At 37.7% G+C, this 14,720-nt stretch overlaps 1 protein-coding gene across 1 annotated transcript in view; it reads right to left on the minus strand.

Annotated features, from left to right (window-relative positions):
- Nucleotides 1-14,720, minus strand: part of ZDHHC13 (zinc finger DHHC-type palmitoyltransferase 13) — a 41,953-nt gene that overhangs the window by 17,323 nt on the left and 9,910 nt on the right. The window contains exons 2-9 of the mRNA XM_053925072.1: nucleotides 13,596-13,741; nucleotides 10,755-10,877; nucleotides 9,328-9,405; nucleotides 7,914-8,058; nucleotides 6,455-6,519; nucleotides 4,935-5,097; nucleotides 4,577-4,702; nucleotides 1,398-1,531 (exon numbers count right to left, since the gene is read on the minus strand). Coding sequence (XP_053781047.1) covers nucleotides 1,398-1,531; nucleotides 4,577-4,702; nucleotides 4,935-5,097; nucleotides 6,455-6,519; nucleotides 7,914-8,058; nucleotides 9,328-9,405; nucleotides 10,755-10,877; nucleotides 13,596-13,741 — 980 coding nt within the window. The remainder of the gene's footprint in view (nucleotides 1-1,397; nucleotides 1,532-4,576; nucleotides 4,703-4,934; nucleotides 5,098-6,454; nucleotides 6,520-7,913; nucleotides 8,059-9,327; nucleotides 9,406-10,754; nucleotides 10,878-13,595; nucleotides 13,742-14,720) is intronic.

Consider the following 14,720-nt stretch of genomic DNA (forward strand, 5'->3'; position numbering starts at 1 on the left):
TATTTCCTTTTAGGTCTTTTTCTATGGATCATCATTACAGTTTTCTCTCATTCTGGAGAGAAGTTTCCTGCTTGTATTGGCCTCACACTGCAGGAAACAGTGATTGCGTGCTGCCAAGAAAACAAATCAGGGTGTCAAGGAAGGCGCCACTAAGGAGGCGGTGCTGGAACTCAGGCCTGCGTGGGACGTCTCCAGCTACACAACAATCAGAACGTGTCCAGCAAAGACACAAGTACATGCCAAGGGCCTGGGTGGGATGAGCTTGATGTGTTCTAGAAACAGGAAGAAGGTTGGAGAACAAGGAAAGAAAGAGATGAAGTCAGAGGGGAAGGGATAAATCACATAATACCTCCCAGGCAAGGAGTTTGGATTTTATTCTGAGTATAAGGAAAACCCACTGGAAGGTCTGAGCAGGAGAAAAAGACAGAAACTGATTTGCCTTTCTAGAAGACGACCCTGACTGCTAAGTGGGGATGACCTAGAAGGGGACAAGAGCTGGAGTCAGGGGGCCAGTTCAGAGGTTTGGTCCAGGGTGCCAGTCGTGCAGATGGAGAGAGCAGACGCACTGGAGGCTGAGCAAGGACTTGGCAATGAGCTGGATGTGGGAAGTGAAGGGAAGAATCGAGGAAGACAGTAATCCAAGGAAGATACCCCTTATTCACGGGAGGAACTAGACGCCCTTCTACTGAGAAAGGGAAGAAGAGACTGGGGCGTGACGAGATTATTGAGGACTGGGTGTCAGCCATGGTTCGAACCACTGTGTGTATCAACCATGAGGCAAGCATCGTGACGATTATTGTCCCTGTTTTATCCCCGAGTAAGGTGAAGCACAGAAAGGTAAAACAAGTTGTCCAAGGCTGGCCTGCTATACGGTGAAGCTTGACTTGAATCCGGGCAATCTGACTCTTAACTAGTGACTATATATAATCATGTGTAAATATTTTCCTAAAAACAGAACCGTACCATAGTTGCTATTTATAACCTCCTGTGATTTAATTAGGTTGTTTCAACTAAATAAGATTAAGGGCAAAAATAACTAGCTCAAAATGAATTTAGATTTAAAAAAAAGAAAAAGAAAAATTTCTGAAAGTTGAGCAAAAATGCTTCAAGGTGCAAATTAGTTACAAAAATCTCCCCATTATTCATCAAAATTAACATTTCAAAAAATAAGCTATTTTCCACTAATTGTCAATTCAATTAAATTATCGGGTTGATTAATTAGCTTTCAGTCCAATCATATTCTACTAAAGCCCTTCCCTCCCAGCACCCCTGAGGATGTTTCTATGTAAGAGTAACACAGCTCAATAAAAAAACCTGTGATTCCAGCTAATCAACAACAGAAATAAGCAATCAAATTGGAATGCAATAATCAGCCTTGCAAAGACTAATATACACACCTTGGAAACAAAGATGTCAGAAAAAACAGTGTTACTAGAAGACATCCTTTTAAAAGCCAAGAATCTGAATTGAAGTCCAATATGTATCCAACAGCCCACATGGTAATCACAGAAAGCACCAGCAGCAGGAAGAGCTATTAAGAGATTCAGAATTTTAGAACTTTATGGATTTTACCTCCTAAGTATCTAATAATAATTAGTTCATTAGAAGAACTACTTCCTAAACATATAATAACAAGTAACACAACAGCAGAATACAGTTTTCCTCCAGAATTTCTGACTGATAAATTTAAAGTTTGGGAAATTACAAATCTTAGAAACAATCTTTTAAAAGTCTTACATTTTCTAAATGTTGCTGACACATACTTTGTTTTGCTTTCCTTCCCTCCAACAGTGGTTGTTTGGAAAAGTGTTAACAATAAGTGACATTTAAATAAATAATAACTTCTTTCAAACAGCAGTATATGCCAGAAAGCATAAAGCACGACAAATAGGCCACGCAAAAAGCAGGACACCCAAGATCTGATGAGGAGAGCATACGGGTTCCAAGCTGGGCACCAGATGGTGCCATCCCCTACTAAAGAGGGCTCGAAGGAGCAAGTTTACAGAAAAGGCGAGTTTAGCCCAGCCCACGTGGAACTTTAGATGCCTGTGGACATCTAGAGCTTATCCAGGAGGCAGGTCTACCACTCAGGAGAAGGCTGGATCGCATCAGCGTATAGGTGGGAAAGCCATGAATGAGCAGCATCCCAAGGACTGTGTGCAGGTACAAAGGGGCAGAATCTTGGCCAACACAAATTTAAGGAGAAAAAGCTAAGCCCTCAGAGGGAACTAAGAAAGAGTGACCAGTGTGATCAGAAAGGAGAAAGAGAGGTTCCACAGAAGGCAGGGAGGAGAGTTTCAAGAAGGGAGTGGTTCTCGGTGTCAAAGTCACACGGATGCCAAAGACTGGAACACGTCCTGGCAAGGTAAAAAGAACGAGTCTGTGAAGCAACAGTGTGGCTACTGCATGGAAGCCGGGCACCACGATTTTACAACACAGCCCCTTAGCTGCCACACGTACATGACCTTGGAAGCAAGCGGGACCTTTTCAACGGCAAAGGGAGAAATTATATTCTGCCCTATCTTCTTCACTATTTACTTCTCTGAGCCATATTCTAAGGATGGATAATTTCAAATGATGCCAGATCTTTAAAATGCTTCCAAATTAGATTGCATAACACACAATGAGCAAGTTTAGATTTTTTTTTTAAAAAAAGGTAAACTTAGAATCTACAGCAATGTAATTTCAGAACACAAATTAAATATGGATCTCAAAATTTTAACCCCAGATGTAACACCCACAGATGAGTCACACTATTCACTCATTCAACAATCATTCCAGTGCATATACAAGGTGGGGCAAGAGTAGGTTTGCAGCAGCTCGTATGGAAAATAATACGGTGATTAATAAATACATACTACTACAAGAATAACCTCTGCGTTTCGTGTACTCACACTGTAAACCTGCTTTTGCCCACCCTGTATATACGGAGCACTATTCTAGTCACCTGGGACATATCAAATGAACTTCAGGTCTTTCTCTCGTGAAGCTTAAATTCTAGAAGGGGAAGACAGACCTAAGTGAATTTTATGGTATATAAAAGGCTGGGCCACACAGGGCCGTATAAGCCATGTAAGGACTTTGGCTCTTATTCTGGGGGAAGTGGGTAGACGGGATTCTGAGCAGACAAATGATAGGACCTGACTTACATTTTAAATGATTCATCTGGCTGCTCTTCTGAGAACAGACTAGAGTGGGGTAGGGGCAGGGAGATGTCAGACAATCGCAGTAAGCCACATGAAAGAGAATGGTGGCTGGACCAAAGGGCCATTGGTGGACGGGTGAGGGCAGAACTAGCTGATTTGTTTTTCTAATGGCCTAGATGCACGGTGTGACTGAGAAAACACAGGTGGCCGGAAAGCTGGAGTGCCACGTACTGAGATGTGGAAGGCCGTGGATGGAATAGTCAGCGGGGGTGTGGAGAAGATCAGCAGTTCAGTCCTGGATATGTTATATGGGAGAGAGCTGTACAACACTGACCTGGTAAGTCGTGCAGGTAACTGGGAGATACGAGTCTGGAAAGGTCTAAACTACAGGTAACTTTGGGAGTCATCAATATACAGATGGCATTTAAAGCCATGGAAGTGCATGAAATCACCAAGGGAACGAATATGTATAAAAGAAGTACAAGGACAAAACCCCAGGGCACCCTACCACATGGGGTGGGGGAGAAGCAAAAGGGTTGGCAAAGGAGATGGAGGAGTAACCATTATTTCCTTCTCTCTCCCTCTAAATTCCTCATCACAGAACATGTAGTGTCCCTGATGACCCTCTCCATAGACATCTGGTGTCTGTTGATTTAGAATCATTCTGAAAGTATCGTTACTAATTACTTTTAGATAAGATGATGTTATCTATCATATATTCCATTAAAAATAGTGGAATCAATTCAAAACCCCATTTTTAACAATTTAAATTATATTCACTATTATGACTTAGATTTTGATGGCCATTTATAAAAACAAGCTGAACTTCATTTTTCTATTATTCACTTCACTTTTACATTTAGAAGAGCACCACTAAGAATTGCCAAATTAAAAAAAAGGAATAAAATTTGGATTTCATCTCTTGAAATTTCAGATTATTTTTACTTCATGAAATGACATCATATGCTTAAAGTTGGTTGCAACATCGCTATTTTTAGTCTAATTCCTCATGATTCTAACAAGATGTTTTGAATGTTACTATTTTCCTTTTGAAAAAAAAAATGTTAATAAGTAACAAGTTTTTTAACAAAAGTTTCCATAAAATTTCCTGAAAAAAGTATCTTTCCTTTTGCTTCCAAAAAACAAAACCATTTGCACTTCAATTCACTGATTAAATACATGTGGAAGTGCACCATGACGTATGTTCACGAGGCAACACGTCACTTTAGAGCCATCTAGTTGGGGACATCTAGTTGAGGGCAAACAACAGGTTGCCAATGAAAGCGCCACATTTCCGACTCTGGGTGATGGGATGCGTGTGAGAAGATATGATCAGAAGAAGCGCGGCACTCCCTGCTCGCCTGATGCCTTACAACACCAGTACAAAGGAACAAAACAGTTCTCATAGGATGGGGCCCATATGAAAATACCTCGCATTTCTGCAGCCACCTCCAGAGTGTGAACTTTTTGTTGGCTCTCATTTTGGCTTCTGTTTTCAGCATGTGAACGATGAGCTGATTTTTATTTTGGAGAGCCATCTCAAGAGGTGTTTCTCCCTGCAAGAAAAGAAAAGATCGATTACATTTTGGATGTAGTATGGACACTAGACATTTTTTTTAAAACTCACTAGAATCATAGACAAAACATATATTCTGGGGGTAGCCGGCTGTCACTGTTTACATCTCTCCCGTGGTAACTAAGTCATATATGCAGCTTACCATTATGTCAATTTATCAATCCTCCAACCGGAGCTATAGGAGGCTAAGGGAGATAAACACCTGATCATACCTTAACATTTCGGATATCCAGGCTGGAACCAGCCTCCAAAAGCTTATCGACCGCAGTGACGTTTCCTGCCGCCACTGCCCAGTGAAGCGGGGTGTTCTGCTGTATTTTATCCGTTACATTGAGAGAAGGATTAAACTTTAAAAGAAATCCAGTTGGTTCTGGCCTGTTTCAAAACAATAAAATACCAAGGGGCATTAGATAGACGAATGATTTGAGGGGTAAATGTAAATAACCAATTTTTTAAGCTAATATATCAATTAACAAACCAGTAAGCATTCTGGAAACTGAGGAAGTTCTTTGTGCAGAGTTCTATGCGATGCCAACAGGAGAGACACCCCCCCCCCCCCGCCCCCCGCACCCTCCACAAACACTTATTGGCTGACCGTCTACTACACAGATGACCCGATTTTCACATCACTACTGCCTTTATTTTTCAAGCTTTTACTTTTATGTGTTGTTCTATTGGTTAACATTTTTTTTAAATCATACATTTGACTTTGGCCAATATTAACTTCTATGTTATTTGTCTAATTAAAAACTTCGCATTCCCCCTTTAACCTATTATTAAATAAAGCAGGTATAAATAATGTCCTAAAATATGTGTTTATCTTAGAAAATCATGGACTAGAAGGCAAAATTCAATAAAATATTTTTGCTTTATCATCAACACCTTCCCTTCCTTCAAGACTACTTGAGAGTCTTTTAATAAAATAATATTCTACTTTACTTATTCTATCAATACCTTTAAACACTATGCCTGACTTCAGAGTTATTAGCAAAGAAGACAAAATGCTTTCTAATACAATTCTACCCCTAACCCACTACTTGATGAGTGAGAAGGAAATGGCATCAGAACTAACTCAGTTCCTAGGACAGAAATCCAAAGTAAAAGCAGAATCAGAAACTGAGCATAACACTGGAAACAAACTGACAAAGGGAAAACTATAGCATATATCTGAAAAGAAGAAAATCAGAAGCTGGACTATATGGCGGGCATTAATCACAATACACAGGAAAACTTAAGTATGCAAGTACTTGATGTGAATGGATGAACTATTTTCATAGATCAGTTATAATTAATATTTTCAGAGCAGTCAACAATGGCAGCGAACCTCAACGTCTATTGTTTTCTGGAAAGCAGACTTATCATCTAGATTTCAAATTATGAGAACATTTAAACTTGTCGCCATTTTTTTGAAAATGCAAACTAAGAAATGTAAGTCATGTTAATAAGTATATGCCATGAAATCTCTACCTGTTTTGTAAGGAAATTATTTTGTTATAGTAGTTTTCAAACTTTTTCCATAAGCTATCAGAAAAGGGAAAATTTATTTCAATGGTGCTTTTCCAAATACAACTTCCTAAAAAGTCCGTATTACAGTCATGGGGTAGAAAATCTTATTTTATTCTTCAGAATGTAGTATCATTCCCTACAGAGTAAGATACTTAAAATGATATACACAAAAGAGAAATTGTCAGGACCAAGAATGTGAATAAGCAATTTAATTAAATTCACTTACCCAAGTATTTTGTGAGCTGATAACATGAGAGGCGTCTGCCCGTTCAAGTCTGTCATATTCACACTCTGTTCAAACAGAAGAGTCAGTCAGCCTAACTGCAGACCCAGTGCGATCCTCTCTCTTCTCTTAACAGAAGTCTTTCTCTAATACATCAACACTATCCCTGTGTCTACAAGGAGGTTCAAATATCATTTGAATGAAAGAATGTTCTGCTTCACACCATAGTATAAAAATCCATTGACTTATAAAAATATTTTTACAGGGCATATGTGCATATATGATTTAAAGTGTTATATAATGTGAATGGAAGAAAGCCAAGGAAAAGAGAAAAACGATAATCACCATCAAATATAACAGACTTTAGAAGTGGAGACCTTAGAGGTCATCTAGTTTAGAACCTGAGACATTAATGCACACACCCATCTCTTACACAAAGTCATCCAGTTTCTCCTCAAACACTTCCAGTAGCAATAAACTCCCTATCTTTTGAGACAACTCATCATATTTTTTGGATTCATCATATTATGTCTTAAAAAGTAACACATGAAAATTTCTTTTCTATTCTTCTAGAATATTAAAAAAAAAAGGAAATCATATCTCCTTTTAATAAAATGGGCCCAGGTTCGAAGCATACAATAATTGTCCCAAAAAAGCAAAAAAAAGTTTCAATCATTGAAGATTCTTATGGGCCCTGGAGGAATACAACGTGGGAAGGAACCCAAAGAGAAGCAGAAAGGATTCCTTCTCGAACATCTTTCCAAAGCGAGCCCTGGAAGGTTATAATTACCCTACTTCAATTGGCTGAGTCTGAGAGAAAGTGCTTATTTAAAGACAACACAGTCATTCCAACAGCGTTTGTGCAAACATGTTGCCACGCCTGTCACAGGCGAGCCTGCTAATATATAAACTACTTTGCTATGAGAAAGCATATCCCAGACAAATACAGCTGACAGCGAAACTCCCACCGCCAATAACCTGTAATTTAACTTGTGCCATAAATGGATGCCTCTGAAGGCAAGTCATTTTTTCATGGAATTACTGTAGAGAACAATAAGAAACACACATTCAAATTGGTCTCCCATTTAGACTCAAACAATGAACGCAATGATGGGTTAATTCAGTAACCTGACTACCATTTCCACATTCAACCAGAAGAAAAATACAGGCTTTGAAATCATGTTTTTGAAAATCTCTGCAAATTACTAGGGTCATAAGGAAAACTATCATAGGCTTACAAGTTTCAGAAACATCTATTATATGTTTCTGAGCTAAATGACCTATCCTTGTTGCTCCAATGAAGCCAGAAAGGAGTATTCAATACCTAGACTTACTGAGGCTAATATTTGCGTATCTGGATATCTATAACTTCTACTTTAAACATGAGAACAGACTACTAATCACCTTCCCAATCTCTTCAAGCCCGCAATAGCTGGAGTATAAAATACGTTTCAGAATATACCTGTCCCTTTGAGATGAGATACGCTATGATGGGCATGTGTTGGAATAACACTGCCAGGTGGATGCTGCTGAATCCTTCCCCATCGATGAGCGTGGGGTCTGCACCGTACTGCAGTAATAATATGACCATAGGTAAATGCCCTTGTCTGTAAATAGAGAATAAAAATTATACTGTATTCTGTGGCATGCAGAAAAACCAAATAAACTCAGGGGGAAATAGATATCCCTAAGACATAAGAGATTTAGTTAGATCCTGACAGTTAAGATTTTTAAAACCCTGGAGATTCTGTAAATGTCTATTACTTAGATGCTCCAAACCTAGACCTGGACAGTCCTCCTCGAGCACAGGTAATAACCTTAACCACCTCCCAATCTACCTTAAACCTCAGGTCGCTACCCTATACGAATAATCGTTTCACATGACTAATGTTGAAAATGTAAACTTTAAAACCAATTAGACCCCACTGTTGCTACTTTAATCATGAGCCAGATATGCTGCAATATAACACTCAGACTGCAGGTATACTTCAATAATATTATTCTTAAGGAGGTAGAAATTAGCATATTTGATTATGGCTCACTTTCCAAATAAGGCACTGTACCTCAGTAGCTTAAAATGATGAGTTAACCCTAGATTCTTCATTCCTGGCTATGGAGAAAAGGTTCAAGTCCTTGTCTTAAATAAATAATTATTCATTTTAGTTTCAGGTTCGTTTCGCCCCACCAACCACAGAGAATGGAGTTCAAATGAGAAATAAAGACACTGTTAAGTATCAAGACAGGAACTTACTAACTTCAGCTTCAGAGGGCTAATATGTAACAGAGAAAAGAACTGATTTGAGTTTATAGTTCACTGAACTATCGTCTTTATTCATGTGATCAAATATAGTATTTATTTTGATTAAAACAGAAAGTATAAGACACACATTTGTGTTTGAGCATCATCGTGAAGCCCTAAGTTCTGTCTTTGGAAATGCTTCAAAGCTGCATTCATCTATATATATTCATACACACACACACACATTGAAGGGGAAAAGTAAATGTATTCATATTTATATATGAGTATATATAAACATATCGAATAACTATATAACTATATAAATATATATATATATATTTATATATTTATTGAAGTGGGAAAAAAGGAAAGAAAGGCTTTCAAATGGTCTGTAACTGCAGGTTGCAATATGGTGGCTGCTAACCACGCATGGGGGTATTTAAATTCAAATCCTTACTTCCATTAGCCCCATTTCACATTTCACACATGGCTCGTGGCTACCATACTGGGAGCACAGAATAGAACATTTTCATTATTACAGGAAATTCTCTTGGAAAATGCTGATTGTTAATGTTCAGAAAATAAACTTAAGTCACTTGACTTTGAAGAGCAATTTCAGTGTATAAGAAACCTTTACCTGATGGCCCAGTGAAGGGGAGTTGAATTTAAATCTCCGCCCAACTGATCTACCACAGCACCTTTTGAAATATAATACCTGTTAAAAACAGACACAGATAAAAATAAGATTTAAAACTTAAAATTCATACTGAGGAAGAACACACTAACTTTTCTTAGCGATAAATGTAGAGGGAAACAGAAATTATAACAAGAACCTTCCCCCAAAACACTAGATAGACAGAATTCCGAAGGATTCACCCAACAGCATCCGACAGACCCCCCAGTGAAGTATTCGTAGCATGAAAGCCGTTACTCCTGCCGTCAGGAGTGGGCCATTGCCACGTGCACACCAAGCACATGGTACCCACCCTGTGTGTCTAACCACCGCCACACTGGTGAAATAGCTTATATTCGAAGGGTTTGGAATTACAGACTTAACTTGCAAGAAATTATGTCACTTTAACCAGTTTAAAATTAGAATTATTTATATGGAAATAAGTTCTAAAAGTAGTAAAAAATTAGTTTGAAATCCTTCCAGAAAAGTTAAACATGTTGAGTGTGTTGCTCTCTATTTGGGGGGCACAGACATGATACACTATGTAAGTGAATCTGTAAGGTAAAGAGACTTATTTTCTTCTGCGGTTTACAGGAATTAGTCTCATTATTTCAAAGTTGTGCTTCCTAAATCATAGCAAAACAATACACCAGCTTATTTCCACAACGGAGTTTGCCTGTGAATATGTGCGTTTATTTTAAACTTTAGTATATTTTTATTTTATTAAACCTCAAGGATTAAAATATGTATAGTACAAATTATATATACATTCACATACACACATATATTTTACTTCTAAGGTATAAAACAAAGAAACAAAAACCAATGGGTGGGCAGTAGTCTTCATAAAGAGAAAATATTTTCTACAATCCCTTACATGCCTACTTAAAAACATATTCCATATTTAGTTTTTAAAAAGGTTAAATTATTCCCCTACCCACTTATTCCCCTTGGCATTATTACAATGTAAAATATTTCACTGTTTCTTCTAAACTACACGAATCTTTCTGTTCTATCCCGAGAAACTCGATCTTATGCTTTTTCTTTTCAAAGAAAGTGGCTGTTAATAATCAAGGAGATTCATAAGGGTAAAAATGTAGGAAATGATTTTATACAAATACATCTAGAGATCTGAAGGGAGAACTTTCAGTTTCATTGCCTAAACTTTACGATTTTCCTTTCCGGGCCAAAGACAATCCTGGGCTGGAGGACCTGCTCGGTCCTTTCCAGTGCCGGGTAACTGATGCGTGTGGCACCAAGATTCGGGTATTCATTTACAAAAAAGGACCACAGACGGTTCAACGTTCACAGGTGCTCTTGAAGAAAAAGACAAATGCAGGAGAGGTCTAGAGGTATAAACAGACAATTAATACACATATATCCCAACTTACTTTACAAGATCCAGCCTGTTGTTAATAGCAGCCCAATGAAGAAGCGACACATTTTCTTTGTCTGGTTGCCTGACATCATACCCTGCTTCTACCAACTCTTTACATCGTTCAAAAATCCCGTATCTGAAATAAGAGAGAAAAGGACATAATTGGTACCATTAAGATAATTTCAAATATCAAAGTGTCTTCTTTTTACCATGTCTTTATCCAATCTTTCAGTCAACAGAGAAATGTATTCACAAAGACAGAAACAAAGAGGCCATATTGTAAAGCCAAACAACAAAAGTAAACCTGGTGTATTCATAAGATTAATCCATTCACAGTTCAATTTCATTTTTTTTAAATAAACTTTAACATTCACATTTGCCCTCCTTCGAAACATTTCATTTGATCTTCCACTGTATTCCAGGAACGTATGGTGCTGACTCTTGACTATAATCTTATCCTTGACCCAAACCACACCCATGCAATGACCTCACAAGTAGGGAATTTTATTATAAATTCAATAATAAAATATAAACACAGTATAAGGCATAACAAAGGAAGAATGATTAGCTGTCCTGAAGGGGATGAAATGTGGCATGTGAACTGTGTTTTGTAGGCTAAAGGGAGGGCGGTGCAGGCACCGGGAATAATAGCACGTACAAAAACCAGAAATGTGAAGCTGCATAGATGTTCAGAGAAACATAAGCAATTTAACACCGAAGGAGGATAAAGCATAAAAACGAGAAAGGCAAGAGATGAGGCTAGAAGAGCTAGGCAAAGACTGGATGGGCCTTCTGTGCCATGCTTTGAAGTGTATACTTACCTGTCATCCAAAGGGAAACCACTGCAGGTTTTAAAGAGGAAAGCACTAAGACTGAGCTTTAAGAATGGTCACATTAGTGGCGTATGGAAACTAATTTGAAGAGTGAGGCAGAGACTGAGAGACCAGTTTAGAGGCTCCTGCAGTAAATACAAGTGAGAGGCAATGAGAGCCTAAGATGAGAGAGGCAACAGGAAGGGAAAAGGAGGGATGGGCTTGAGAAATATTTAGGAGAGTTATTTAATTGACTACCAGAATGAGAAACAGAAGAGAAACATCTCTATTTAATGTGATAACTTTTAAAACAATTCATTAGCAGTATTTCTTTTCAGTAGAAACTATGAAATCCCAACAGACTATTTAGCACTTTCTTTGAAATATTCCTGTTTAGAGGCCTGCAGCTTCCACAGGCCCTCAAGGGTCAAAATCAAACCAAAGCACAGAAATACGTTTCCTGTGCTGTAAAATTAAATCATTTCTGTCTCACCAAAATGTGTGTCCCAATCTGTGTGTTTGTCTCTATGGCATTCTTAGGAGAGAGATAACTGTCTGATAATGCTAAATAAAAACATTGATAAGAGTAAATTATTGATAATGATACACATATTAACATTTTTCACCTTTTAAATGTCAACTTTAACATTTTACTGGAAAAAAATACTCCTTTCGTGTAAGAAATATAAGAGAACACATTAATGAGGATTTGGTGGTTTAGAATGAACACACACACGCACACACACGCACACACACACTAGCTCATTTTTGCCTTCCCACATCTACCTAAAGATCTTCCCACAACCACTTAAGAAAGTCTAAGACCTCATAGGAAATTTCAGGAAAGATATAAAATGTAAGTTTTTAATTCCCTGTGAATGTAGCCTGATTTTTCATACTTATAAAACTTTACCAGTAGCAGAGAAACATTTAAATGTTTCCATTCTAATTAAAGCAAATACTTGCCTTAACACTCCCATCTTCATATAATATAAATAATACCAAATAATATTCCCCTAAAGTAGTAGTTCCCGAAGCCTCTACAATTCATGTAAATTACTAATTAGAATACCTAAATAACTGTTGATTATTTTTTCAGACGAGATTGGGAGCATTCAGGGTGGTATGGCCGTAGACAATTATTTTTTAACTAACATAAATAATACATTAGTCTTTGTCAAGGCCAAACAGGCTAATTAATCACCAACCTTCTTTGCTTTTCACAGAAATTACATCTAGTTAATGTGGTACCATTAGTTCTTTTCATGCTGATTAGACACTCTGACGGTCAGATTTATACTTGCTTATTAAGAAAATGGATTATGAATCAATGCAACTTGATAAACAAAATATTTCAAAATATATATTCAATGGTAAGAGGTGAGTGGCTGTTAATAATCAAGGAGATTCATAAGGGTAAAAATGTAGGAAATGATTTTATACAAATACATCTAGAGATCTGAAGGAAGAACTTTCAAAACATACTTTCATTTTCGATGCAAGCAAAACAACCCACTATATGTTTCAAGTGATCAGAAAACCTATTTCTACTTTATTGCCTCTCTTCTAGTGCACCCAGCACAACAGGTATGTAGGACTCCATAAATAAATGTTTAAAACATCCATAAATATACGAGCTGATATTTGTCCATCCCACCTACGTATTTAGGTTATAGTACATTTTAAAACACTCGGATCTGTATTTCAAACTCAGGGTCCAGTTTCAGTGTCACTCAACATCCTTCATTCACTCAGCAAACATTTACTGGGCACCTAACACAAGACAGGAACTGTGCAAACGCACGGGGGCCACAAAGATGAAAAAGATGGGCTTTTGCTAAGAAGCTGCTCGCAATCTATGGGAGAGACTAGTAATAAACAGCTACAGTGCCCCGTGTGAAGTGCTCCGAGGCGGGCGGGCCAAAAATACTAGCACTGAATATGAAGCGAGTTGGCTCCACACTGGAAGTGCCATGACCTGCACATACGTTAGGGTAACTCAGCCGAACATTAGGATAAAACAAAGCACTGGGAAGACTTACTGAGTAGCTTTCACAATGTCACAGTTACTAGAGTCCTCTATAAGAGGAGGAACTTCTTTCGCCTTGGCAAGGTCTTTGTTTTCATGTGCGCAGACTCCGTGTCGACCAAATCCTGAAGGGTGGGGGCCGTGGCTGTGATTCCTGCACTGCAGAGTAGGAGCAATTGGACAAGGCACAGGAAGAGAATTAGTGTCACTTTCAGTTGCATAATGAAGAATTTACTACTATCAACCATGTCTACATTATTAAATTAGAATCTTTTTTGAGTCTTCAGAGTTGTATCCAAAGGAAGACTTTCATCTTAATTCTCTTCACTGGGATTAGATGCTTCATACTAGAAAATTCCAAATTATATATATGTTTTGTCATAAAACAAAACTTATCTGCAAAGGCACAAAGAGATCTGGGTATTTGTAGTAGGTGGAAAGTGTGCTGACATTACAAGCGGGAAGGTCGGCAGGCCTCCGCTTTGGGAGTTGTGGCAAACACACCCTAAAGATATCCGTCGATAATCAAGTTCTTGAATATTTATAACATGAGTCCCAGAAGGTGCGGGAGAGGTATTTTTAAATATTTGACTAAATAGCCAAAAATCTTCCAAATTTGGTGAAAATTATAAACCCACACATCCTAGAAGCTCAAAAAACCAAGCAGGATACACCTCAAATTCTTATGCCAAGGCATATCATAATCAAAACACTAAAAAACAAAAATAAAGAGATAATCTTAAGAGCAGCCTAAGGAAAAAGACACAGTACATTCAAAAATCAAAGATAAGAATGAATTCAGACTTCTTATCAGGAAGTGCAAGCCAGAAGACAAAAGCCCAACAGTTCTAAAGAGCCAAAGGAAAATACTGTAAACCTGGAAACACCAGCAAAAATCAACAAAATAATCAGTAAAATATATATATTTTTTAAATCTCAAAGGATGAATACCCATTAAAGATAGAAGACTAAAGCTATATGACATAATGTGCCTAAGTCAATTCTGCAGTTCCAAAAAGGGTTTAAGAAATGGTATTTTTACTAAGTCCATTACCCTTCAACAGGTTACTCTTAAGGGGCAAATGCTTTTTTTTTTTTTTTAAGTTAACTTACAGTAAAACTGACTTTTTGGTATGTA

This window comes from Desmodus rotundus, chromosome 5 (genome assembly GCF_022682495.2).
Source record: "Desmodus rotundus isolate HL8 chromosome 5, HLdesRot8A.1, whole genome shotgun sequence".
Lineage (NCBI taxonomy): Eukaryota > Metazoa > Chordata > Mammalia > Chiroptera > Phyllostomidae > Desmodus > Desmodus rotundus.